Source organism: Cervus elaphus, chromosome 14 (assembly GCF_910594005.1).
Source record: "Cervus elaphus chromosome 14, mCerEla1.1, whole genome shotgun sequence".
NCBI lineage: Eukaryota > Metazoa > Chordata > Mammalia > Artiodactyla > Cervidae > Cervus > Cervus elaphus.
The window spans coordinates 53418118-53441878 of NC_057828.1; the positions used below are offsets into that span (position 1 = coordinate 53418118).

Genomic DNA, 23761 nt, shown 5'->3' on the forward strand with positions numbered 1-23761 from the left:
ACAGCCACCGTTGTAGAACCCTAAAGCCACCTGAAGGGGCGGGGCCAGGGGCGGGGTCGGCCTGCAGGAAGTTCTCCTGGCGCAAGGGCTGCTGGGACCGGAAGTAGGGCGCACGTTGAGGTCCGGCAGTCATGGCGGCGGCGCTGAGCCGCAAGCGGTGAGTTGAGCCTCCTATGTAGCCTCCCGGAGGGTGCTTACGTCCAAAGGGGCTCCCCTTGCGCCTCTCTGTGTCCCTGGGGAGGCCGGACTGGGCACACCGGGCTGGCGGGGAGTCGTGACTCCAACGGCATGGCCCGCAGGCGCCTTGAGGAGCTGACGGTGGATGAGTTTCTGGCCTCGGGCTTTGATTCCGAGTCCGAATCGGAGCCCGAAGGAACCCCAGAGGCGGAGACGCAGGCGGTGCGCGCGGCAGCCCGGGGCCCGGATGGACCAGGTGGGAGTCCCTTGGCCAGGTGAGTGGGAGCATCCTTCATGGGCTGTGTGTAAGCCGACTCCCCTTAATCTTCCTGGCCCGCCCTACCGAGAAGTGTGATTACCCCTCTTGGCGCCTCATAACCGAGGCCTAGGGACTTCTGACTCCTCCCCCAGACCCTTCGGCTTATTTATTCCTCCATCGGTATTTATGGGGCGTCTGTTTTGTGCCAAATCATCCATATGATGAGCCAACGTTGGAGGATAGTCTTCTTTTCGGGCCTCGGAGAGCTTACCCGGCCTTGGATAAACGACAGTGTGTAGGGTGGTAGAAGCGAAAAGTGCTGCAGACAAGAAGGAAAAGCAGAAGGGGTTAAAAAGAGAAAAGAATAGGAATCCTAGCTGGGAGCGCCTGCGGCAGCGTTCAGTAAAATAGATAAAACTGTTAAGGAGGTGTTAATTTAGCAAAACCTGAGGGAGTAAACTGCAGCGGTAGGGGAAGAATGGCAGCAGGAACAGAAAAGGTCCTGCGGTCAGAGTGCTCACTCAGAGGTGAGCACGGCTGTGGTAGAAATGAGGGGGAAAGTAGCAGGAGGTGTATCTGGAGACATGATGATGACGGGGTCTTGTAGACTTTACTTGCCTTTCAGTACAGCTGGAAGTTATCTCAGGGTTTTGAGTAGTGATGTAATGTCATGTAACTGGTAACAGAATAGGTCCCTTAGGTTGCTGTGCTAAGAGCAGCTGTAAGGGGCAGGGATGGACAAGGAAATTGAGAGATGTTGCTGGCTGGAGAGGAGTCATGAGAATTTTGAAAGTATTGATGGTGAGATCTCATGACAGATTGCATGCTCAATGTGAGAGTCAGAGAGGGTTTACTTTTCACCTAAGTACCTGAAAAGGGGGAGTTTTCAACAACTGAGGTGTTGTTGTTCAGTCGCTAATTCATGTCTGATTCTTCTGCCACCCTGTGGACTGTAGCCCACCAGACTCCTCGGTCCATGAGATTTGCCAGGCAAGAATACTGGAGTGGGTTCTCCAAGAGCAGGGTGTGGGCAGAGCAAGTTTGGAGGAAATCCAGGTTCAGCGTCATATGTGTTGGGATTGAAACAAGTGCATTGAAACATGTAGAGAGACTGTTGAGTGTATGAGTTTGGGTTTTGGAGGGAGAGAGATCTACTGAAAACCTAGTCTGTGGAAATCCCCCTGCCTTGGTTGTTGGCATCTGCTATGGAGGGAGCAGACTAAACCTTGTAGATTCTCTGAGGAAGACAGGAAGCCTCATTTCCCCCCCACTCATTTCCCCTCGGCCTTGGCTGTGGCTGCCAATCAGACTTGAAGACCCCCACCTTCTCAGTCGGCGTAAAGGTGGTGCATCTGAGCACAAGGACCAGCTCTCTCGGCTGAAGGACAAAGACCCTGAGTTCTACAAGTTCCTGCAGGAGAACGACCAGAGCCTGCTGAACTTTAGCGATTCAGACAGCTCTGAGGATGAAGAGGAGCAGCTCCACTCCCTGCCGAACATGCTGGAAGTGAGGCCCTACGCAAAGTTGGTGGGGGACAGGGACATATTTGTGGCCTCTGCATCCCATGCAGCCTGACCCCCTGTGTTTGGCGCAGGAAGCAAGTGAAGAGGAGGAGGAGGAGGAGGATGGGGTCCCCAGAGGACCTGAGGGGAAGAGGAGGGATTCTGTCCCTGTGACCCTCACCATGGTTGAGAAATGGAAGCAGGCAGCAAAGGTGAGAAGTGGCGGGGGTGGGGGGCAGCTGACCCCCCCTTCTCTGAGTCTGCCCTTGCTTCATTTCAGTAATTTGGTACTGTGCAGGCTCAGGACTTCATTCTCTCATTCAGAGAATAGGGCTTCTGCCTGTACCCTTCTTCTCAGTTTTTCTCCAGGGCTCCCTGAAGTGGGGAGGATGTGGTCTCTCTGTGTCTTTGCTAGTTGGTGGAGGCAGGGCCATTTTGAGGGCCTTGCAGTGGTTTCTGCAGGGAAAAGAAAGGACAGAAAGGGAGAACTCCAGATACCACTTGGAGTGGGTCATTGTTCAGATCCGGGACCCTCCACCCCTCCCCTGTGGCCCTTCCAGGAGGATTCTGGACTCTCTTTGTTCCCTACATGTGGCTGAGTAACACTGCTCCCACTTTGCTCTTGGTCTGAAGACATGGGTGAGGGGTGCCTTTCTTTCAAGGCAATTCCTGGAGCTCTAGCTAGCTGCCTTTTGCTTTGCCAAGCACAACTGACGGCACCCCCAACATCTGGGTCCTTCTGCCCCTTTAGCAGCACCTTACACCAAAGTTGTTCCATGAAGTTGTGCAGGCGTTCCGAGCGGCTGTGGCCACCACCCAAGGAGACGAGGAAGGTGCTGAGACCAGTAAATTCCAGGTCACGGACAGTGCTGGTGAGCTGGGGCAAGGGGACCAGGCATACAGGCTCTCTATTTGATCCTCTGTTGTGAGAATGTTATTTCTGGATCCCTTGTTGCAGTGTTCAATGCTCTGGTCACCTTCTGCATCAGAGATCTTTTTGGCTGTCTCCAGAAGCTGTTGTTCGGAAAAGCCCCAAAAGACAGCAGCAGGTAAGAGAAAAGAGGACGGCACTGGGACATGGTCAGGGGCCTGCCCTGTGAACAGTAGTGGCACTGGGATCTACTGGCCCCACCTGACCCAGAAGGATGTTGAGGACAGAGCCAGGCTCTTTGCAGGGCTCTTGGCAGAGGCTGGACACTTGGGGCCCTGTGGGGGTAGCTCTGTCCTTCCTCCTCCCGGCCCAGATTCCTTAAGAGCTACAGAGTGTGTGCTTGACTCTGGTCCACTATCTTCTTGGGTCAGGATTCTCTCTTTTCTTCTTTGGACTAATCAGTCTCGCCTACTCTCCTTGGTTTTTGCTCTGTGGCATGTGTGTGCGTGCGTGTGTGTGTGTGTCTGGCTAAGCAGGGGCCTCATCCATGCAGGTTCCAGGCCTTGACTTCCATATTAGAGGTTGCTTGTGCAGAGAATGCTGTGGAAGGGCTTCAGAGGGCAGAGATGAGTAGCTGACATGACAGGTTGTGGGTTATATTGGGGCTCAGAGGAGTCTGGGAAGCTCCAAGGAGAGGTCTTGCTGTGACCATCTGAACGGGAGGTGGGGGAGGCCAGGATTCGGGGATGGGAATACCTGGGTCTCGTGGTGGTGGGGGCTGGACTGATGGGTCAGGAAGTCGTGGCCGTGTGGAGGTGGCTCTGTCTGAGGGGACCAGGGAAGCTGATAGATCCGTGAAGGTGGAGGGAGCCAGGCAGCGAGTGAATGGGCAGCAAATATGCAGTACAGGTGGTGCTGGGTGTGGGCTCCCATGGGGGCCGCTACTCTACGCAGAGCAGTCTCCATGGAGGATGGTGGGTCTTGAAGGAGGTGGCGCCACCTCCTGGGTTGTGGCTTTAGGTGCCCAGTAGCTGGCATCAGCCAGCAGACTTTCAGGGGCCCCTGTCCTTTATTCTTTCGCATGCTTTGGCAGATAGAATGAACACCTACGTCCTGAGTTCTGTGAGTGTTGAGGGATGATGTCTTTGAGAAACTTGCAGAAGTATCTGCCACTGTTGCTGAAATTAATTTGTAAGTGGCTTGGTTTCTCTAAAGTGTATGTGACCCAGGGAGTTTCCTAGTGGTTTAAGGGGTTAGGATTCTGTACTTTCACTGCCATGGCTCAGGTTCAGTCTCTGTTCAGGAGACCAAAATCCTGTAAGCCAGTGGTCCCAACCTTTTTGGCACCAGGGATGGGTTTCATGGAACACAATTTTTCCACGGAGTGGGGTGGGAGTATGGTTCAGGCAAGAATTTAAGTGATGGGGAGCACAGATGAAGCTTAGATCACTCACCCCTGCTTACCTGCTATGAGGCCTGGTTCCTAACAGGCCATGGACCAGTACTGGTCCATTGCCCAGGGATTGAGAAACCCTCCCAAAAGCCATGAGGCATGGCCAACAACATGACAAAGTAGTAACCCAAAGGAAGCCAGCTTGTGGTTCTGGTTTGTGATGCCTGGATCAGACCTGGGACTGCAGAATGGATGCTTGAGCATGTGGGAGCTAGAGGCCAGAGGTCCATCTGGAGATTCTGGGGGAAGTGGCTGGCCCCAGCTCAGACAGGGAGGACGTTTAACCCTCTGGCCATGTGGTGGGGGTTTGAGGCTTGATGGTACCCCACCTGAAGCGTAGCTAGGGGCTACCCTTGAGAGAGTCCTAGTGTGTCTCTTGTGTCTGTCCAGCTGGAGAAGCCCCTGAACGTCTCATGGGGAGGATGGGGGGGTGGGGGCGGTGTCTCTCTCTACAGGGTCCACGTGCCCTTGTGCTTTGGGCACTGGCCTCTGCCTCCTAATGGCCTCCTGAGCTGGGGGATGCCGTCTCTACAGGGTGCTGCAGCCGTCCAGTAGCCCACTGTGGCCCAAGCTCCGACTGGATGTCAAGGCTTACCTGAGCTCCGTCATCCAGGTGCAGTTCTGGGAGGTGGGGCCTACCAGTCACATGGGGGCCTGGCTCCTCACATCCTGGGCCTCGCTGACCTCTCTTTCCTCCCCAGCTGGTGGCCTGTGTGGCAGAGGCGACAGTGGCAGCAGCTGTCCTCCAGCACATGGGCAGCTCTGTGCCCTACTACCTGACCTTTCCCAAGCAGTGCCGCATGCTGCTAAAGGTGCGCTGGGGTGGGCACTGCTGGGCAGTGTGCCACCCCATGGGCTTCTGTGTGAGCACACTCAGGGTAGCAGAGTTACTCAAGGGTGGGCTGCCTTGGTGGTGGGCCAGCTTTCTGTCATCCTGTGCATACACGTGTGGATGACAGGTCCGTTTTCACTGTGTGGCCTTCAGGAGGGGTGGCGTGCTGTGTTTTTGCTCCTCCTTGATGGAGCTCTATCTTGTGGCTCCCCCTGGGTGCTGTGGGAAGGGCTGCCTCTGATTGGGTTCTGGGGGGCCGGGGCAGGTGATGACAGCTTGCCTCCGCAGAGGATGGTGGTCCTGTGGAGCACTGGTGAGGAGACACTGCGGGTGCTGGCCTTCGTGGTCCTCATCAAGGTCTGCCGACACAGGAAGGATGTCTTCCTGAGCCCCGTCCTCAAGGTAGCAGTGCCCCCAGGTCTTCCCTTGGGGTCTGGGTTGAAAGTCTTGACCTGAGGGCTGGGCAGGCTGCCTTTGTGGTCGGGGCTCTTCACAAGCCAAGGGCACTGTGACTCCTTGCCTGACCCCACGGTTATTCATGCTGCAGCTCTCTCCTCCCTGGGTCCCAGGCCTCCCAGTGATACCCTTCCCCTCTGCGCTGCAGACCCTTCCCAGGGCTGGTGGACTCGAGGAGCAGGACCATGCTGAGGAGAGGGGTCTGCAGCAGACGTGTCTGGGCTGTGGTTCCTGCTGAGGCCAGCTCTGAGGGAAAGGCCCTGGTGTCTGGAGGGGGCTTAGAGCTGCGTGTTGGGAGCGCAGGGCACCAGGAGTTCAGAGGTAGCTCTGACTGAGGTGTTTCCGGCAGCAAATGTATATCACGTACGTGAGGAACTGCAAGTTCACCTCTCCCAGCACCCTGCCCCTCATCAACTTCATGCAGCGGACCCTGACGGAGCTGCTGGCTCTGGACACCGGCGTGGCCTACCAGCACGCCTTCCTCTACATCCGCCAGCTCGCCATCCACTTGCGCAACGCCATGACAACACGCAGGAAGGTGTGCAGGAGTGGAGCCTGACCCACCGTGGGCCCTGAGCCTCGTGGGAGAGACAGCTCAGCCCCTTGGCGGGGCAGGGGCCGTGCCGGTGGGGGCTGTGGAGTAGATGGAGGGGACCCAGGGACTGACCGCGTGGGTTTCTCTGGCAGGAGACATACCAGTCAGTGTACAACTGGCAGTTCGTGCACTGCCTCTACCTGTGGTGCCGTGCCCTCAGCACCATCTGCCCCAGTGAGGCTCTGCAGCCTTTGATCTACCCGCTCTCCCAGGTCGTCGTCGGCTGCATCAAGTGAGTCGGGGATGGGGCAGGCTACCCTGGGGCCGAAGGAGGGAGGAGCCAGGGTTACGTAGGTGTCCTGGGGGGGTCAGGGCTAGGGTTACACAGGGCCTTCTGGGAACAAGGATACAGGAGGCTGTCCTGGAGGTCAGGATAGGGTCAGGTCACCCAAGGAGGCATCCGGGAAGGCCAGGACCAGCGAATTTTCCAGGAGGGTCTGGCCAGTGCCCCTGGTGACCAGGGCCTCCGGGGTGTGGTGCTGTGACTTGGCAGCACCTGAGGAAGGTCTGGGGTTAGGCCGTCTGTGGCCTTGTGTGTACAGTCCAGAATCCTTGTCAGCTGGACTTCTGGTTGCCTGTGACCTTAGTCGAGGATGCAGCACACACATATATTTTGGGGTCACAGGGCAGAGGAGGTGGTGTGCAGTCTGAAGGGAATTTGGGCTTATTTGCCCAAGGCCACTTGCACAGAGCAGATTTGGTGTGATGTGCCACGGTGTGCCTATGAATATTCAGTGTTGGTATCTGGGAGCAGAGACTGGAGGAGCCATGTGTGGCCAGAAGAGGGCATCGCTGACCTCCTGAAGGGAAGAAAGAAAGGTTTTCACCGGAGGCTTCCACTACCCCACCATGTCACGCCTTGAAATGAAATTGAGTTGATAGGGAGGGTGTGCCCCGGTGTAACTGAGTAAGAAGACAGGTCCTCACAACTTGGGTGGAGGCCTTTTTCTCTGCCCTTATTTGTCTGAGGCAGGCGTGGCCACTGGCCCTGCCCGTGAAGAACCCTTCCTGAGGTTGGAGCCCAGTGGGTGGGGAGAGGTTAGGGCAGCTGGGCCAAGAGGGTCTCTGAGGCTGGGCCTTTGTTTACTCCCTCCTTCCCATGTGCCCAGGTTGGTCCCCACGGCCCGCTTTTACCCGCTGCGCATGCACTGCGTGCGCGCCCTGACACTGCTCTCGGAGAGCACGGGCACCTTCATCCCAGTGCTGCCCTTCATCCTCGAGGTGAGCCTGTGCCCAAGGTTGCCGAGGGGAGATGCCTTCTGTTGCATGTGGCCTGATCACCCCTCACCTTGGTACCGCTGTCCTGAGTGCTGGCTCCTCACCCATAGCATATGGGTATGACATAGCATGTAGGTGTTGTGAGGGTGTTGCTCTGCATGGAGCCTGCCTGTGAGTACTCTGCGTGGTGGGCAAGAGTGGCACTACAGGTGAGGACAACTGCTCTGCAGGGCCGGCCCGAGAGCACTGCTTTTAAGCCACAGACTTGGGTTGACCCAGGTGTTTGCCAGTATCACAGCGGCAGAGCTGGGCCGGAATTCCAAAACTGTGTTCCTGTGCTTGTCCTTGCACGTGTGCATCTGTGTGTACACGTGTGCACACAGCTCAGGTCAGGAAAGGCTTCTGTCCAAACGCTAAAGATCAGGACCAGGCTGTGGGGGTGTGGTTATAGGTGAGGAAATTGCAGTGATGGTGACCCCGGGCTGGAGGGACCCTTCTTTGTCTCCAAACGCTGGCTCTCAAGGTTTTCTGGTCCATTTGAGGAGGAGGGCAGCAGCAGTATATGAAGGTGTGCCCTGATCCTGCTTCCTCAGCCAGGGACCTGCTCTGTGGCACAGGGACTCTGGGGGACCAGAGATCTAGAACTCAAGCTGATGGGGGAAAAGGCTGTGTTTGGGGGCTGAAGGGCTGGCACTGCGTCTTTTTTTTTTTGGCACTGCGTCTTGTCCTTGGTTTCAAGAAGGGTCTCCAGGGACCAAGGGTCCCGTCGTGTGCAGGAAGGGCTGACAGGTCCTTGGGACAGATTTTCCAGCAGGTTGACTTCAACAGGAGGCCAGGGCGCATAAGCTCCAGGCCCATCAACTTCGCTGTGATCCTGAAGCTGTCCAAGGTCAACCTGCAGGAGAAGGCATATCGGGTGAGCCCAGCCTCCGGGAGGGGTCCGGGAATGCCCTGGGCAGGGTCATGGCAGGATGTCGGAGGGCATTGTGTGTGGGGTGCCTGGAGGCAGATGAGTGTGGACAGGAGAAGGCTCACTGCCCTCCAGAGTTGAACCTTGTGGGCCTCCTAGGGTTGGGGGAGCCTGAGCCCCCATCTGCCCTATGCTGACCGCTCCCCCACTGCCTCAGGACGGCCTGGTGGAGCAGCTGTATGACCTCACCCTGGAGTACCTGCACAGTCAGGCCCACAGCATCGCGTTCCCTGAGCTGGTGCTGCCCGCTGTCCTGCAGGTGTGTGCCCGCTGCCTCCCGCCTGGATGCTTCCATGGGCCCAGGCCCCTCAGCAGACCAGACCGTCTCCTAACGGGCTAGCTCCCTTCATGTGGGGCTGGAGTGAGGCTTTGCAGTCCCAGCCACATGGGATGAGTGGCAGAGCTTGGCCAGTGTGGCGTCTGCTGACACTGCCTGGCAGCTAGATCCCTGGAGCGCATCCCTGGGTGTGGAGCCTGAGGAGTGGGCTGGTATGGGTGCACCGCGAGGACCCCAGGACCTACCAGCGCTTCTCCACCCTGCCACAGCCCAGGGTCCAGACCAGCCATGAGGTTGCTTGCAGGTGCTGGGGCTGAGCAGGCTGGACCTGGCCCCCCAGCTCAGGGCTAGCTTTTCCAGCTGCTCCTGAGCTGGGTGATGCGATAGGAGAGGTTTGGGGTGGGAGCAAGCCCTGGCTGTCCACCTCAGCTTTTCTTCAGGCAATACTTGAGGAGGTGGGGGGACCCTCCCTCCCCAGAGCTCCTTCTGGGCCACTTCGAGGTCTGTTTACCCTCAGTCTAGGTACTTCCCATCTCAGGGAGGCCTGTGCCTGTCTGGGCCTGGTGGTGAGTGGGGCGGGGCTGCCCACACATAGTGTGTGTGCACCTGCTGTGTCTGAGTCCCAGGGATCGTGGTCTAGAAAAGGGTCAGCAAATGTTTTTGGTAAAAAGTCAGATGGTAAATATTTTAAGCTTTGCAGTCACATGGTTTCTCGAAACTGCTTAACTTTCCCACAGAAGGAAGGACAAAAAAACTCACAGAAATGCATGAACAAATGTGCCAGTACAGCTTTATTTACAGAGACAGGCAGTGGGTGGGATGTAGCCTAGAGAGTAGATCCATGCTGTCCCCACCACTGCCCACCCCTCTGCCTGGTCCCCAGGCTTGATGCATATTCTCCCGTCAGCCCTGCATAGGCCCTCAGGGGCTGGGCTATAGAGGTCACACAGCAACACCCCCTCACCCATGTGCACCAGGGCTCCCCTGTCACAGGAGTGTCCCCCAGGCCTGAAACACAGGAACCCATGACACCGCCCCACCCCCCACCCCTGCCTGTCTGCGGTCACTGCACTGTACAGAACAGCCTTGTGCCTGGAGCTAGGCTGAGCCTCTTCTTCTGCAGCTGAAATCCTTCCTCCGGGAGTGCAAGGTGGCCAACTACTGCCGTCAGGTGCGCCAGCTGCTCGAGAAGGTGCAGGAGAACGCAGAGCACGTCCGCAGTGCCCGCCAGAGAGTCTCCTTCGGCGTGTCTGATCAGCGTGCAGTGGTCAGCTGGGGGCCAGAGCCCAGGCCCTGGGGGCACCAGTCAGTGTATGGCTGGTATATGGGAGTTTGCCTAGGGTGGGACATGACCCTGGACTTCTGCACAGGATGCCTGGGAGAAGCGAACCCGAGAGGAGGGGACCCCGCTTACCAAGTACTACAGCCAGTGGCGAAAGCTGAGGGACCGTGAGATTCAGCTGGAGATTAGTGGCAAAGAACGAGTATGGCGTGGGTTCTGGGATATGAGCTTGGCTGGGAGGATGTGAGTGGGGGTCGGTGGGTGCTGCCCCCAGCTGCTGCTACTCTGACAGAGCAGATGGTGAGCAGAGCCCCAAGTAGAGTCTGGGGGCTTCTCCTGTGACCCCCAGGAGGAAAGGCCCCAGGGCTGTGCTGGGGCAGAGCATCTGCTGCCCCTTTTCAGGCCTGATGGGCTGGGACTTTTGTGGGGTGAGTTCTGGGCTGACCTTGTCATGTGGACCTGCAGGGAGGGCTGGAAGAGGTCTAGCTCTGTCTTTGGGTTTGGGCCTGAGCAGTGGGTATGGATGGCGTGACCTGAGGGGATGGCTTCGTGCCAAGTGATATGGCTGTCTGCAGCCATGCCCTGGTGTCAGTGTGGGCTGCTGTCTGTTCTGGGGTAATGGCTGAAATTGGGGGGGAACAGGAAGGTTGGAGCTTCAGTGGCACTTAGTGGCCTGCTTACTGGCCTGGTGAGGCCACTGTCCAGGAATCCTATCCAGTGATGCTGACCGATTGGCCCAAAAGTGGCCAGGCAGGGTCCTCACTTGGAGGGTTGACTGGAGGCTATTGGAGGGGTGTTCGGTGGGGAAGAGGGAGCAGGACTGGGTCTTGGTAAAGCCATCAGTGGGAATGTGAGTTGGGCTCTGGCTGTGGTAGGTGGGCTACCGCCCTCACCTACTGCTCTTGGTCCCTGTCCTTCCAGCTGGAAGACTTGAACTTCCCAGAGGTAAAGCGCCGCAAGGTGGGGGACAGGAAGGATGAGGACAGGGCAGAATTCAAGGACCTCTTCGATCTGGATAGTGATGATCAGGATGATGCCCCGGACTTCACAAAGAGAGGTTTGGCCTGAGTGAGCTTCAGCTTGTGCTGGGGTCATGGGAGCAGGTGCGCCTAGCAGGCTTCCCACCTCATGGAACCACAGGAAGGGCACTTGTCATCACCCCTCTGCCCCTCCTGCCACGTGGCTGGCTTTGAGGTGGGGGCCCTCCTGGAATTGTAACATGGACCCCTAAGCCTTGTGTCACCCCCTCCCACCACAACATTTTGGGGGCAGTTCCGGGTCCTCTCCAGTTGAACAAGAGACCGAAAGGAAGGTGTGGTACAAGGCTGTGCCCCTAGCCTCCCTGCTGCTTTAGCGGCCACCTCTGCATTTGCTCGTGGGTCCACTCCCATGGGTGCCTGTGCTTGGTTTTCAGGGATGCCTGGGTCCCCAGGAGCTTGGCAGAAAGTGGAGGAGGAGGACGATGACAGCAGCAGTAGCAACGGGGAGGAGGAAGTCAGCAAGTCAGAGGGTAAGTGGTTCCTAGAGTGAGGGCTGCTATGGTTTTTGAGCCCATCTGTCTGGAGCCCAGGGCTGCCTTGGGGGATCTTGTGGGTGGGCAGAGCCATTGGCTCTAAGCTGGGCCCACGCCCCTCCCTGGGGACATCGGGCCAGCTGCTCCATCCTGGCTGGCTCTGGCAGCCGGCAACAGCAGCAGCGATAAATTAATTAGTGCTGTGATTAATTAGTGATGAGTAACCTCTGAGGCTGGCTTCTTCCTGATAAAGCAGAATTTATGTAGCTGTGCTCTCTCCCTGCAGATGGAAGCCCAGACACACAGGCGGGGCTGGACCCCCAGGAGCTGTGGCAGCTGGCCCAGGGGCCAGAGGACGAGCTGCAGGATCTACAACTCTCTGAGGAGGACTGAGGACTGCCCACCTAGAGTCTTGCGGGGGCTGCTGTGCAGTATTCCTGCCACCCCAGGCAGTCAAGCATGCTGCTTCTCCACTGGGGCTGAGCCCAGAGGCCCTGAGGTTAGCGCCCCTGCAGGGTGAAAGGGCAGTAGATGGTGGACAGGGCTTTATTTTTACAACATAAAAGACCAGAAAGTACCAAGTGCCATCCGGTTCCTGGAGCTGCATCCGTAAACCACCGCAGGGCCCGCTTCCCGCCACAGCCCAGGGTGGCGGGCAGGAATGCACCTACCCGATGTGGCGAGCTGATGCAGCCATGTGGTGGGGCCAGTGCCACGCGCCTCTGTGGCTCCTTGGTCTCTGGCTTATTTGCAGCTCCTGGGATGCAGAGTACCGACCCCCAGGGTATGCACCAGGCTCTGCAGTCACCCCCAGAGTCTGTGGAAACTGAATGTCATGTGTTTAAAATTGTTTTTGCATCCAAAACAAAAAGGGGATAAGCTGTGGGGGGAGTGGCCTTTGCCTGGGAACAGCTGGCACTGAAGGCCTGGGTCTGACACCAGTTCAGCACAGAGGCTGGGAGGGGTCCGCAGGCCCTGGGAGCAGAGCCATGGTTCCATTCTCTTGCTTGGGTGAGGCGCGGCTGGCTGGGGGATGCATCCCCCCATAGGGGGAGGGGGCCAATGCTGGGGACAGGGGCTGCTCCCCTGAGCTGAGCTCCCGCTCAGGAGCCCGCACCGTTGGTGGCTGCAGTGGCAGAGCCACGGGGAAGCTGGCCATGTAGAAGACGCGGCCCAGGCGCTTGGCCACCTGTGGAGAGACGGCCCGATGGGGCCTGTGAGGCTGCTGGTGTGCAGCCACACGCAGAACCTCCGAGCTGCCCTTGGCTGTCTGGAGACCACTGCCCCCTTCAGGTGCTCACCTGGGCCCGGATCTTGAGAGCAGGCCCCAGCTTCAGCCCCATGGTGGTCAGGAGGTGTTCTTCTGTCAGCAGGGGCAGGGTCTCCCCGTCAATCCCCTGTTCTCTGAAAACCTGGGGAGGGCGAGGGGGCGCGGTATCAGGGCCTGAGTGCTGGGGCTGTGTCCTAGGGTGGCCTCGGCTCTCCAGAGAAAGCAGAGCCAAGAGAAGCTGGTGGTGCAACTTGGGGAAGATGTCAGAAGAAAGAAAACTCTCCTCTGTTGGACATGTGCCCATGCTGGAGGCAGACATGCTGACAAGGGGAGGGAGGAGACTTCACCAGTACCTCCCTCCCCCAGTCTTTGAGAAGTCTGGGGTGGGCAGTACAGCAGGGGAATGGGGGGGCTCAGAACCATCCTGGGCAGGTGGCCCCTCACCGGTGCATATTCTCCACAGCCAGACAGGCCCCCCACAAAGCTGCAGACGTCATCCACTGTCCACTTGCTGACGTCCTCTGGGGTTGTGGCCTCCTCCCCGTCCACGAAGAGGCCCCCCATGGTGCCTGAGTTGGGGGGAGGGTGTTAGGATTCTGGCCAGCTCTTTTCTATGACCCCACCCCTGTCTGCTGACCTTTGCCTGCCTTAATTATTCAGAAATGTTGGCTTGATGGCTGAAAGGAACTTTTCTCCCCATGAAGACCCTCCGTGAGACCCTGGGTGGGATGTAGGGGGACTGGGCTTCCTTCCATCCCATGGAAAAATGAAGGCTTGGGGGGCGGGTGCTGCCTACCTGTGTGGAAGAAGGGGCTGACGGTGTAGGGTAAGCCCAGGGGCAGTGGAGGGGGCAGCATGGACCCTGAGAGAAGTCCCTTCCCCTCAGAGCTGGCCCCTCCAGGTGGGGCTTGGCCTGGGTGGGGGACCTGGCCTCCAGCAGCCACCGTCTCGGAGTCCTCGCCGTCTGAGTCCTTGGGGGGTTCATCTTCAGAACCGTCTGGTGCCCAGAGTCCAGCTCCCGTTGTCTCTTTGGACTCACTGGGCCGGCCTGAGGCAGGGCTGGGGCCCCCTTTCCGAGGAGCTCGGCGGGCAGGCTCTCGGGGTGGGGTAGGGGGCCCGGGACCCGGGGGACCCTGGGGAGGCAGGGCCAGCAGCGGTGCGGAGCTGTGTCTCAGCACCAACATGGCCCCGCGCCGCTGCAGTTCCTCAGCACCGTCCGGCGGGCGCAGGGTGGCCTCGGGTGCCAGCAGTTGTGGCCGGTGCGCACTCTCCAGCTCCTTCTGGCGCAAGAGCTCTGCTGACATCTCCAGCCTGGCCGTGGGGACAGCCCGCAGGGCGTCAGGCAGCTCAGCAGAGCCACTTCCCGCCCCCCAACCCCCCCCCCCCCCCCCCCAGCTAAAGCACATACCGGGCCAGATTCTGCTTCCGCAGGAGCTCCTGCTGCCGGGCGAACATCTCCGCCTGGGCAGGGGGCAGGAAGCCGTAACCTGGGGGGAAGGGGACAGACCACGAGGCCGGGTGGCCGAGTGGTCCAGGGCCAACCAAGCCCGCCCTGGTCTGTCCTTGGCTTCAACAAGGGCAGGGGTGGGTTCGCCGGGAGCACTGATGGACACCGGTTCGGTGACACATACCCGATGGCCCCACACCAACAGCCCCTCCCCGCGCCCGGGTAACAAAATCGCACACCCGCCTATCGCTCACCTGGGGTCTGGCACAGGGCCGAGGGCACCCCCAAAAAGGGGGGCCTGAGGTGGGGGCCCAGAGCGATGTGTGGGGCATTCTGGGGCGACAGCAAGGGGGGCGGTTGCGACAGCTCCCTGTGGGCGGCAGGGCGAAAGCTCCCTGTGGACTGCTGGGCCGCGCGCGCCGCAGGCTCGGGCCCCCTCCTTCCCGGAACTACCGCCCCAGCCCTCGCGGCCCCCGCTCTGGCCGCCTCTGCTAATTGCCGGCCCCGCGGGCGGTCGATGTGCGCCCGCCGTGGCTCTGGTCGTCCCTGCCCCCGCTGGCGGCGCCAATTAATCTCGGCGGCGGCGCGGAGGCGCTGGCCCGGCGGGCGGCGGCGACTGTGGCGGTAATTACCGCGCGGGAGCCCCTGGCCCCACGGCCCTGGCCCCCCTTTTACCGCCCCCGCCCAGCCCAGCCAACCCTGTGCAGACCAGGCGCAATTAGCCGTGGTCCGGGAGGCGGGGGCTGCCGCGAACACTGCCCGGGTGCAAGGGCGGGGCGGGGGAGCGGGTGATCTCCCGGCGGGAGGGGCGGGGAGCAGTTAAAGTCCACCAGCTCCGCCCCCCTCCCCCCGCCCGCCTGGTGTCTCCCTGCCGCTACAAGCCTGGGGGGCTCTTCCGTGCAACCAGCAGCTCCAGTGTCTGAGTCGGTGCTGCTGCGGGGTTCTCCCCTTCCCCAGCCTCCTCCGACCTCAACCTCGGGCCTGCCAGACCTCGTGCTGCTCCCCCTCATCTGCCTCAAGCCCCCTCACCTCCCTGTTGGGGAAGCAAAGCCCTCAGCTGTCTCAGGGGCTCCTGGATTCAGGCCCACAGCTGCTCAACAGAAAGACACCCCACCCAGAGAGGTGGTCATCCCCACAGTCTACCCCACGAATGTTTCCCTGGGCCTCTGCCCGACTCAGGGGGCATTACGTTGTTGCTGCAGAGCAGGCCGCCAACCTAGGCCCGAGCACAGCGCCAGGTCCACTGAGGACCCTGTGGCTGTGTGGCTGGGATGGGGAGATGCGGGCTGTGGACTTGACCTGCAGACACCAGCTGATGGGTCTGCCACCTGCAGCTCTGTAGCCCAGAAGCCAACACAGGAAATGTAGGGGCCTCTCTGAAATGCAGGCACCCTGATACCTCTCTGAGAAGGATGGGGCGCCAGCTGGGCCAGTGCCGTCTCTGTGCTGAGCCAGGCTCTGCTTCCGACGCTGACCTGCTGTGGATGAGGGCAGGTGGACCTCCAGGCCACTGGGGCTCCTCGCGGCTGCTGCGGCCACCTCCTGTCGGACCCTCAGGAGATCTGGGGAGTATAGGCACCAGCAGTGACCCAGAGGCCAGCCCCCACCAGACTCTCATGTCCCTCACCCTGTTGAGCATAGGACATTGGCCAAGGACGCAGAACGGGAGCTTATTCTCCCAGATCCTGCTGGTTGGTCACTGGGATAGAAAGATGAGCAGGCCCCAGGGGAGGGCAGACACCAGACATCCCTAGGCAAGGTGCCTGGCTGCACCGACTGGTCTTGGGAGGGGGCCCAGGTGAGCATTTATAAGGGATGTGGAGATGTTAGGAACCAAAACATGGTTGGGATGGAGAAAGGGAAAGGCCCGGACAGGGAAGGCTGGTAGTACAGGAACCTTGACTTCGACAGGAACTGACACTGCCAAGAGCCAAACTGCAGGGCCCGTGAGGGGAGGGGTCACGCAAAGGCTAGAGTGTGGGGGCAGCGGGGCTGGAGTCCAGGGGCTGGGCCAGGTCTCCAGCCCTCTCCTAGGTAACACCTGGGCTCACTGCGCAGTCTAGGCACTCTGCTCTCCACCCCCAGCCCTCCGTCCTGCTCAGGCCGGGACTTCAGAATTCCCTGCCCCGCAGCCCCCCCGCCCCGCAGCCCCCCTGCTGTGCCGGCTCCGCTGCCACCGCCTGTTTATAAATTAATTACCCGAAAAGCGGAGGTGGGTCCTGCCCTGGGCTGGGTGCCAGCCCGCAGAGCCCAGCCGGCGCGGCCGCCCGCATCGATCTCGGCAGGGCCCTGCGCCCCCGCCCGCCCGCGGCCTCGGTTATTTACCGTCGGCTCCCGGCGGGGGCGGAAGGCGGAGGCCTGATTGACAGCCCGGCTCCGCGCCGCTCCTGGCGGCCGGCGCCCCTCCCCCGCACAGCCAGCGGAGCCGGCCCCAGGCAGGGCAGGGAAAGCAATTAAAAAGGAAGATTTTTAAATTATTAACATTTGGTGAATTATTCAGGCTCTCGGTGCCTGACTGCCCTAGGGGACAGTGCCTGTGTAAGGAGAGGAAATCCAGCCCCTTTTCCCAGCAAGTACCCCTCACCCAGCTCCAGCCAGGAAAGGCAAGCTACTCCCCCTGGGCTGGGGTCTGCAAGGTCAGGGTGCAGCTGGACAGGGTGCCAGACGGTGCCCCTGTGGTGGTAGGGGGACTTCCAGGTGTCCGGTCTGGGAGTGGTGTTTCTGGCTGGAGCTCCTCCTGAGCACCAGTCAAAGCTGGGCCACCAAACCTGAACTGTCGCCCATCCTGCTTCTGGACAGACGTCCACGTGGACGTTCAGGGGGCTGACTGCTGCTCTGCTCCTGGCCCCACCCTCCTGAGAAGGGGTCTGGCACTCTCTCACAGAGTCTCTGCTCTGACTGCAGCTGGAGTCAGGAAGGACTACAGTATCCAGACCACACCATTCATATGGGGACGGGGGAGGGGAGGCGGGGACCCACAAGGACCTGTATGTGCTGGAGACATGGGTGAGCCTGGTGAAACCCCCAGCTCCCACTCTCCCTTCAGCTCCCCCAAGCAGCTTCCTCCTCTGTGAAATGGCAGTGAGCAGTGGCCATTTGAGGCCCTGCTGGGAGAGCCTTTGGGAGACTTATTGGTGAGGGACCACCCTTCCAACCAGATATACCCAAACAGGCCATTGTGTTGGGCACAGGAAGGAGGTGGGCCTCACTGTCCACCTACAAGGGCTTTCAAGGTTTGAGGAGCCAAAAGACCTGCACCCAATCCCAGCCTTGGTGTCAGCAGCCACGCTTTTCAGGGTGAGCAGAGACCTAACAGGACAGGGAGAGTTCAAAGCACATTGTGGACACTCATGATGCCGTGGGGAGGGGCTACATACCATGGCTGGGGAGGCCCAGGTGGTAGAGACGCTGAGGGTCCTCAAAGGTGCTGGCCTCACTCAGGGCAGACACCAGCCGGCGGTAATGATCCTCAGGGGCCATGCTGGGCCCTAGTTCCGGAAGCAACAGAGTCTCTGGGTTGGGCAAACACAGGAGAGGGGGCTTCCCCTTTAGACACTGCTAAGGGAGAGAAACAGGGGCTCCCCTCTTAGAACCTGCTGCTGGCTGACTGTGCCCAGCAGAGGGTCCAGGCTGTCCCCCTCCCTCTCCAGTGGCTGTTCCCTCACCCCCCGGGGTAAAGGCCACACCTTGAGGAGACTTGCTTCGGGCCTTCTTCTCCAAAGGGCAGTCACTGCTGATGTGGGGGGAGCGACCCAGCCTCTTGCCCAACAGGTCACCTGGGAGAGGGCAGAGTGAACCCCGTCCTGCGTTCAGGGCTCGTAGAGGCCAGGACAGGAACAGTTCCAGCCCACCCCAATACTGGCCTCAATTCCTGCCTCAGTGCCGGCCCAGCTCCAGCTCAGCCCAGAACCATAGCTCTCATCACTCAAAGGTGCCTATGGTTCAAGCCTTGCCCAGTCCAGCAGGGTTGGGTCAGAGTGAGGAAATGGGACAGTCCAAACCCTGGGCTCTGGGCTACATGTGTGTAGATGTGATGGGAGATGCATGGTTATGGCCTCAGGCAGCAACTCAGGACCTCACAGGCACCATGCTGCTCCCACCTGCCAGATGAGCCTCCTTTGCAGAGTAAGGAGCCCTCCTCCGCACCTTACCACCCTCTCCTCCTGGAACAGGGATGACTGACTACCAGCAGTGCAGGGTCGCATGCCAGGGTAACCCAACCTCCTCCTAGAGGCCACAGGCCCTGGAGGTCAGGTGCATCTGCCCCCATCCATTCTTCCTGGGTTCCTCCCCCCAGGCCACATCCGTCATTGCCCCCAGAAAGCCCGAGGACACTACCTATCCAGCTGGGCTAAGCGCCCAAAGGCACCCCATCACCCGCTGCACATAGCCCCTCATGTGGCCCAGAGCCCGCCCCACCCCTATCCTAAAGTCCTCTTTCCGATCCCCTGGAGTCAGTCTTTCTCTACCCAAGCCTCTGGCACCCTGATGTCAGGCTCCCTCCTGAGCCCAAGGTCTGGGAGGTCTCTGTGGAACAGCTCAGCAATCGTGTCAGCTTCCAGTCCAAACCCTGCACTCCTGGCCCCACTCTCTCCTCATGAGGCCATCTGGGTGAAGGGGCCACCCCCTCAGTGACCCAGGCCCACCATGACACCTCAGCAAGGGGAGCTACTGAGAAACCCTGCGGTCAGCTCCAGAGCCTAATTCCTTTTTCTTATTCCCTTAATCTGTCATTTTTATCAGGCGAGGAAGTGCAGCAGTGGAGTGCCGATCAATCTCCACTTTACAGCTGACAGAATGGTGCTAATAACTTATTGATCTCAGCCACCTCCTGCCACTGGCCTGGGCCCAGTGGCCTAGCCCCAGACCTTGCCCTGAGAGGGATGAGGATGCTGTCCCCACTGCCCAGACAAAGGGTCCTACCTTAGTGACCTGGTAGGATGGGTAGGGGGTGCTCAACCAGCATGAAGCCCCTGAGGAAGGCAAAGAGCCTCCGGCCAGCAGCACCACCAGGGCTGCAGCATCCAGCTGTGCCAAGCCTGGGGAGGGCTGAGTCCACATCTGCTGCCTGCACCCCACCCTGCACATACCCCCTGGGGACCCAGCGAATACCCCAGGGCTTCCACTTCCCTTGATCCAGTTCTCATTCTCCACAGTGGGAAGACCCCCTCCCCTTCCTCTTGGGGGGTGATGGCTCCTCTCTGCCTGGTAGAGGTGCTTGGGAGGGGGTGGCAGGCGGGCCCACAGTGAGACCCATGCCCACTGTCCTAGAGAGGTCCTGCCATGGAGGTCCGGGGCTCACCAGTCCCTGATGAGGGCCGCATATACTCACAGACACACACACAGTAAGGAGATGTCTGCAGGGCCCACCGTGAGCCCAGTCCTCCCTGACCCCTCCTGCTCAGGTGAACACACGGCTGATACGTGCTCCTGGGGAGGAGGAGGTGAGCACCGGCCGAGGCCCCCACCCAGGGGCTGGCAGAAAGACATGGAAGCTGACGAGGACTGGAGTCCCAAGAAGAGGGCAGGACCTGGATGAAACCTGGACACAGGACACACATGGCACTTCACACAGATCATGTGTGACCCGTGAAGTGCTCATATGTGGGTCCTGTACCTCCGCAGGAAGACAGTGAGGGCACTTTGACACACACGTGTCACACGGGCGTAAGTGGAAGCCCAAGCTTTTGGCCAGGCCAGGGGCACACACACCCACACTCAGGCCAGGCACCATGAGGAGGTCTCCGCATGTGCAGGCAGCAGGGGAGCCCGCTGGCTCCGAATATCTCAATCACTGTGGGACTCTGGAGGCTCACCCGATCGATGGGGCAATTAGATTTTTATCAGCCGCCTGCTCAGAGCCTCTAACTCGGCTCCAGAAGCAGCAGCCCCCCATCTCCCACAGAGGACTACCCAGCCATTGGCACACCTGGAAGGCCTGATGGGGGTACTCGGGGGTCCCAGGATGGACCACCCCCTGCCCAGCCTTCCTGAAAGCTGCAGCCACTGCTGGGAACTTCCTGGGTCTGCCCTGGTCCATAGGGCAGCAAGGGACCCCTGCCAGCTCCTCTTGGCACCCAGAGCCCCCTTCAGCCAAAGCTCAGCAAGCTGCCCCCTCCCTCCGAGCTCTTGTTGCCTCCAGGAGCTAGCCCTCCACAGGGACAGAGCCCCGGGCAAGCACCCTCCTGCCCCAGCCCCTCTCCTCTCAGGACGTGGACCCTTCTCTCCCAGGGGCCCTGGCTCTGGGGTTGGTGTGTGCAGAGCACATCCCTGCCCATGCAGGAGCCATGCCCAGGTGTGTGCCTCCATGAGGCCTGCGCTCCCTGACTGTCCTGCCTCCATCCGCCCCTGAGAGCAGGGGGTAGCCGTGGCCTCTGGCCACTCCAAGCCCACCCCAGCAGCAGCCACAGTGGAGCCACCGCCTCCGCCTCCTGTCTGCCCGGCTGGCTGGGATTAACACAATTACCATCACACGGAGCCCCGGGGGACAGCCGGCTTCGCCACCTCCCGCCTCCTCCGCTGGCCTCCCTGGCTGCCCGCCAAGGCTGCTGGGGGTGGCGGCATCCAGAGCCGCTGAGCAGAGACGCAGGGAGGCTGAGAGGCGGCTGTCCTCACGCTGCTCTGCGCAGCCTGGCAGCCCTGCTTCACCCAGCACTGCCCTGGCTCCTCACCTGCGGCTCCTAGGCCTATTTCCACGCTGCCTCTCTGGAATTCACAGCGACTCTGATGCTCAGGCATAACGAGGTGGCGGCTGCGATGCACGCTGGATATGAGGGTGGGAAGGTCGCTGTCCTGGCTGCAGCGAAGCAAGACAGGGAAGGTGAGACCCCTCGGGGCTCCTGGCTGAGCCTGAGTGTGAGCATGCATGGCCCAGGGGACGCTGAGTGTTACAACACATTGTGCACACCATTTCTGTGAGCATCTCCATCTCCTCGTGGGTGCTGGAGTCTCACCCTGACCTACGCAGGCCCCACCTGGGACCACCAGGACCTGCTAAGTGTCTGCTAAACACAGCAGCCTTGCACTTAGACCCCACTGCTGCTCCCAGGGAGGGTCTGTGTGGAGTGCAGGGCTGGCCCCATCTGGGCTCTGTTCTCTGCAGAGAGACCAGCCACTGTCCTTGCTTCTTGCTCTGGGGAGCAGCCAGGTCCCACCAGGGATGGCAGAAGGCTACCAGAGAGGACACGTGGACCCAGCGCTTGCTCCTGCGAACATGCTATTGCAACTAAAACTTCCAACCACCCACGGACTGTCAGTTTTTTCAAATACAGAAACCAAGGTTGAGACCAAAACCTGTAGCCAATGAGGTGTGTGCCATCCAGGGGCATACATGGGTGTGCACACACACACTCACACGGACCTGCAGATACACACAGACACAGATGCACACAGTAGTCACCAGTGTGTCTGTGCTAAGGACACTCTGCTCTTCCCAGGGCTCCCCACCAAGAACCTTGGGATAAACAGGAATTTAATTTCGTTCTTTCTTTGCTCTTCCTGTTAAATCAGCTCACTGCCTACATCACAGAACCCCAGACAAAAGAGGGAGGGAATGGCCCCCACGGCATTTGCCCTTGGGGTTCTGAGAGCATCTCTGTTAGCACAGAGAAGGTCCCCTGCCACCTTGCAGACGCAGCTGGAGTGGCAGGACGTCGGTCGGACAGGACAGAAGAGGAGCAGGGAGGGACCCCAGCCCACCCTGCGGCACATCCCTCCCCAGCACCCTTGCTCCCCAGCCCACCTGTAATGGAGCAGCCTCCTGGCTGGGCCACCTCAAGGGGGGCCTCCACCAAGTGACCTGGGAACCAACCCTAAACCTCATTAAATAACCCCCAGGCACCCCGCCCCCCCCCGCCCCCGCTCTGGCCGGGGTGGCCGGAGCAGGCTAATCCAGAGCTGGCCCCTAAGCAGATCAGTTTCAGCACCAAAGCCTCCAGGGCTGGGCTCTAGAGCCGCTGAGAGACCCTGATGCAAGCTCTCTCCCCACCCCCAACCCCTCTCCCTGGAGGAAAGAAGGCCCCCCCCACACCCCGCCATGCAAACAAGAGGGCAGGTGGGGTGGGAGTAAGTACTTTATGGGATTAATTGGCAGCAATTCTCATCCTCTCTATCATCCTCATCAATGCGGGGGGCGGGGGTAGAAGAGAGAAATGCTGTCCTCAGCATCAGAGAGGGGGAGGGGTGCCTAGTGCCAGGACTGCTGCTGCCACAGAGTTCTCCCTTGAGAGAACCTCCTTTTGGTGTCCCCAGGGCTCTTGCAGGAGGTGGGCCAACCCCCAGAGACTTAAGGTGGGGTCAGGCCCATTCATTTGTTTCCCGTGAATCCTCAGCTGAGTGCTTACACAGGGAGTGGGGCTCAGCGCTCACCACCGCTGTGGCCAATAACTCTTTGAGCTGGTCACTCAGACACTCAGGTGGTGCTGCTGCCGCTCCACGGAGGTGATGCTGCAGCTCCGCGGAGGTGATGCCTTGTGGGAATCAAGACACAGCCCACACATCAAACCTCCGCTTCCTGCCTTAGGGGCTTGCCCCATGAGCTCCAAGACCCAGAAAACCTGTGTGGTCACTCGGTTGTTCACTGAACAAATTATGCCAGGTTTTATGTAAAGAACCATGAAGAGGGCTTCCCTGGTGGCTCAGTGGTAAAGAATCTGCCTGCCAATGCAGGAGACATAGGTTTGATCCTTGGTCTGGGAAGATCCCACATGCCATAGGCAACGTGTGTCGTAACTACTAAGCCTGTGCTCTGAAGCCCAGGAACTACAACTGCTGAGCCCATATGCGGCAACTACTGAAGCCTGCACAGCCTAGAGCCCATGCTCTGTAGCAGGAGAAGCCACTGTACTGAGAAGCCCGAGCGCTACAACTAGAGAGTAGCCTGTATAACCAAGATCCAGCAGAGCCAGAAATAAGTAAATAAAATTATTTTTTTTTTTAATGTGTGAACCATCAGACTCTTTCTCCCCGTGAGGGGCCCCTCCAGTGCCTGGTATACTGTCCAGCCCTTGTCCATCTCTTGGCCAGCTCAGGGGCCTCAGAAGAGCAGGGCCCACATCTCCTGCCTGCTGCCCTGGATGCACGGGGCTTAAGGGGGAGCTCCAACCAGGCAAGTGGTTACAGCAGACTCAGGCAGACAGAGGGATGGGGGCAAATGCATCGATGAGTAGAACTGAGGGACAGACAGACAGATGAAGACTGATGGATGAAGTCAGATGACTAGACGGATGAAGATGGACACACAAGGACAGGCACTACTGGATAGACAGAAAGGCTGAAAACAGCAGACAGACAGATGGACAGAGCCTGAAGGACAGACAGCAGACTCGAGACAGAAAGACACACGGACGGGGCCAACAGGAGCCGGGAAGAGACAGAGGCAGAGCTGAGGTGGGGGTGTGTGAAGCAGCTGCGCTGTGGGCTTGCTCAGCCCTCCCTGGCCAGATGCTGGGGTGCCGCAGCAGGGCGATGTGGGGGGCAGATGGGCTGTAAGTCTTCTTGGCTAACCCCCCAATCTCCCCTCTGGTAAAATCCAGACATCATCGCAGCTGTTTTGAGGGTCCGCCACACTCTGGGACCTGGCCTCTTACTGTGTCAGACACCCGGGCCCTCTCCCACGTCCCACGGCCGGCTGCAGTGAG

At 59.7% G+C, this 23761-nt stretch overlaps 2 protein-coding genes across 5 annotated transcripts in view; one reads left to right on the forward strand and one right to left on the reverse strand.

Annotated features, from left to right (window-relative positions):
- On the forward strand, positions 1 to 11983 carry NOC2L (NOC2 like nucleolar associated transcriptional repressor). Of its 4 annotated transcripts, none has more exons than XM_043922793.1 (19): positions 1 to 157; positions 300 to 452; positions 1745 to 1943; positions 2032 to 2151; positions 2691 to 2811; positions 2898 to 2988; positions 4798 to 4876; positions 4965 to 5075; positions 5384 to 5497; positions 5901 to 6089; positions 6239 to 6378; positions 7256 to 7367; positions 8167 to 8280; positions 8492 to 8593; positions 9735 to 9878; positions 9982 to 10095; positions 10815 to 10950; positions 11308 to 11403; positions 11693 to 11983. In XM_043922793.1, the coding sequence occupies exons 1-19, from the start codon at positions 132 to 134 to the stop codon at positions 11797 to 11799; spliced, it is 2268 nt and encodes a 755-aa protein (XP_043778728.1). In that variant the 5' UTR covers positions 1 to 131; the 3' UTR covers positions 11800 to 11983. The 4 variants fall into 4 exon arrangements, with proteins under 4 accessions (XP_043778728.1, XP_043778729.1, XP_043778731.1 ...); XM_043922794.1 differs by having other exon boundaries at positions 2694 to 2811; XM_043922796.1 differs by having other exon boundaries at positions 1769 to 1943.
- SAMD11 (sterile alpha motif domain containing 11) overlaps positions 9376 to 23761 on the reverse strand; it is a 22957-nt gene continuing 8571 nt past the window's right edge. The window contains exons 5-14 of the mRNA XM_043922791.1: positions 20795 to 20919; positions 17810 to 17899; positions 17501 to 17635; positions 15523 to 15685; positions 14378 to 14493; positions 14085 to 14163; positions 13473 to 13987; positions 13121 to 13245; positions 12708 to 12818; positions 9376 to 12595 (exon numbers count right to left, since the gene is read on the reverse strand). Coding sequence (XP_043778726.1) covers positions 12350 to 12595; positions 12708 to 12818; positions 13121 to 13245; positions 13473 to 13987; positions 14085 to 14163; positions 14378 to 14493; positions 15523 to 15685; positions 17501 to 17635; positions 17810 to 17899; positions 20795 to 20919 — 1705 coding nt within the window. The 3' untranslated portion in view covers positions 9376 to 12349. The remainder of the gene's footprint in view (positions 12596 to 12707; positions 12819 to 13120; positions 13246 to 13472; positions 13988 to 14084; positions 14164 to 14377; positions 14494 to 15522; positions 15686 to 17500; positions 17636 to 17809; positions 17900 to 20794; positions 20920 to 23761) is intronic.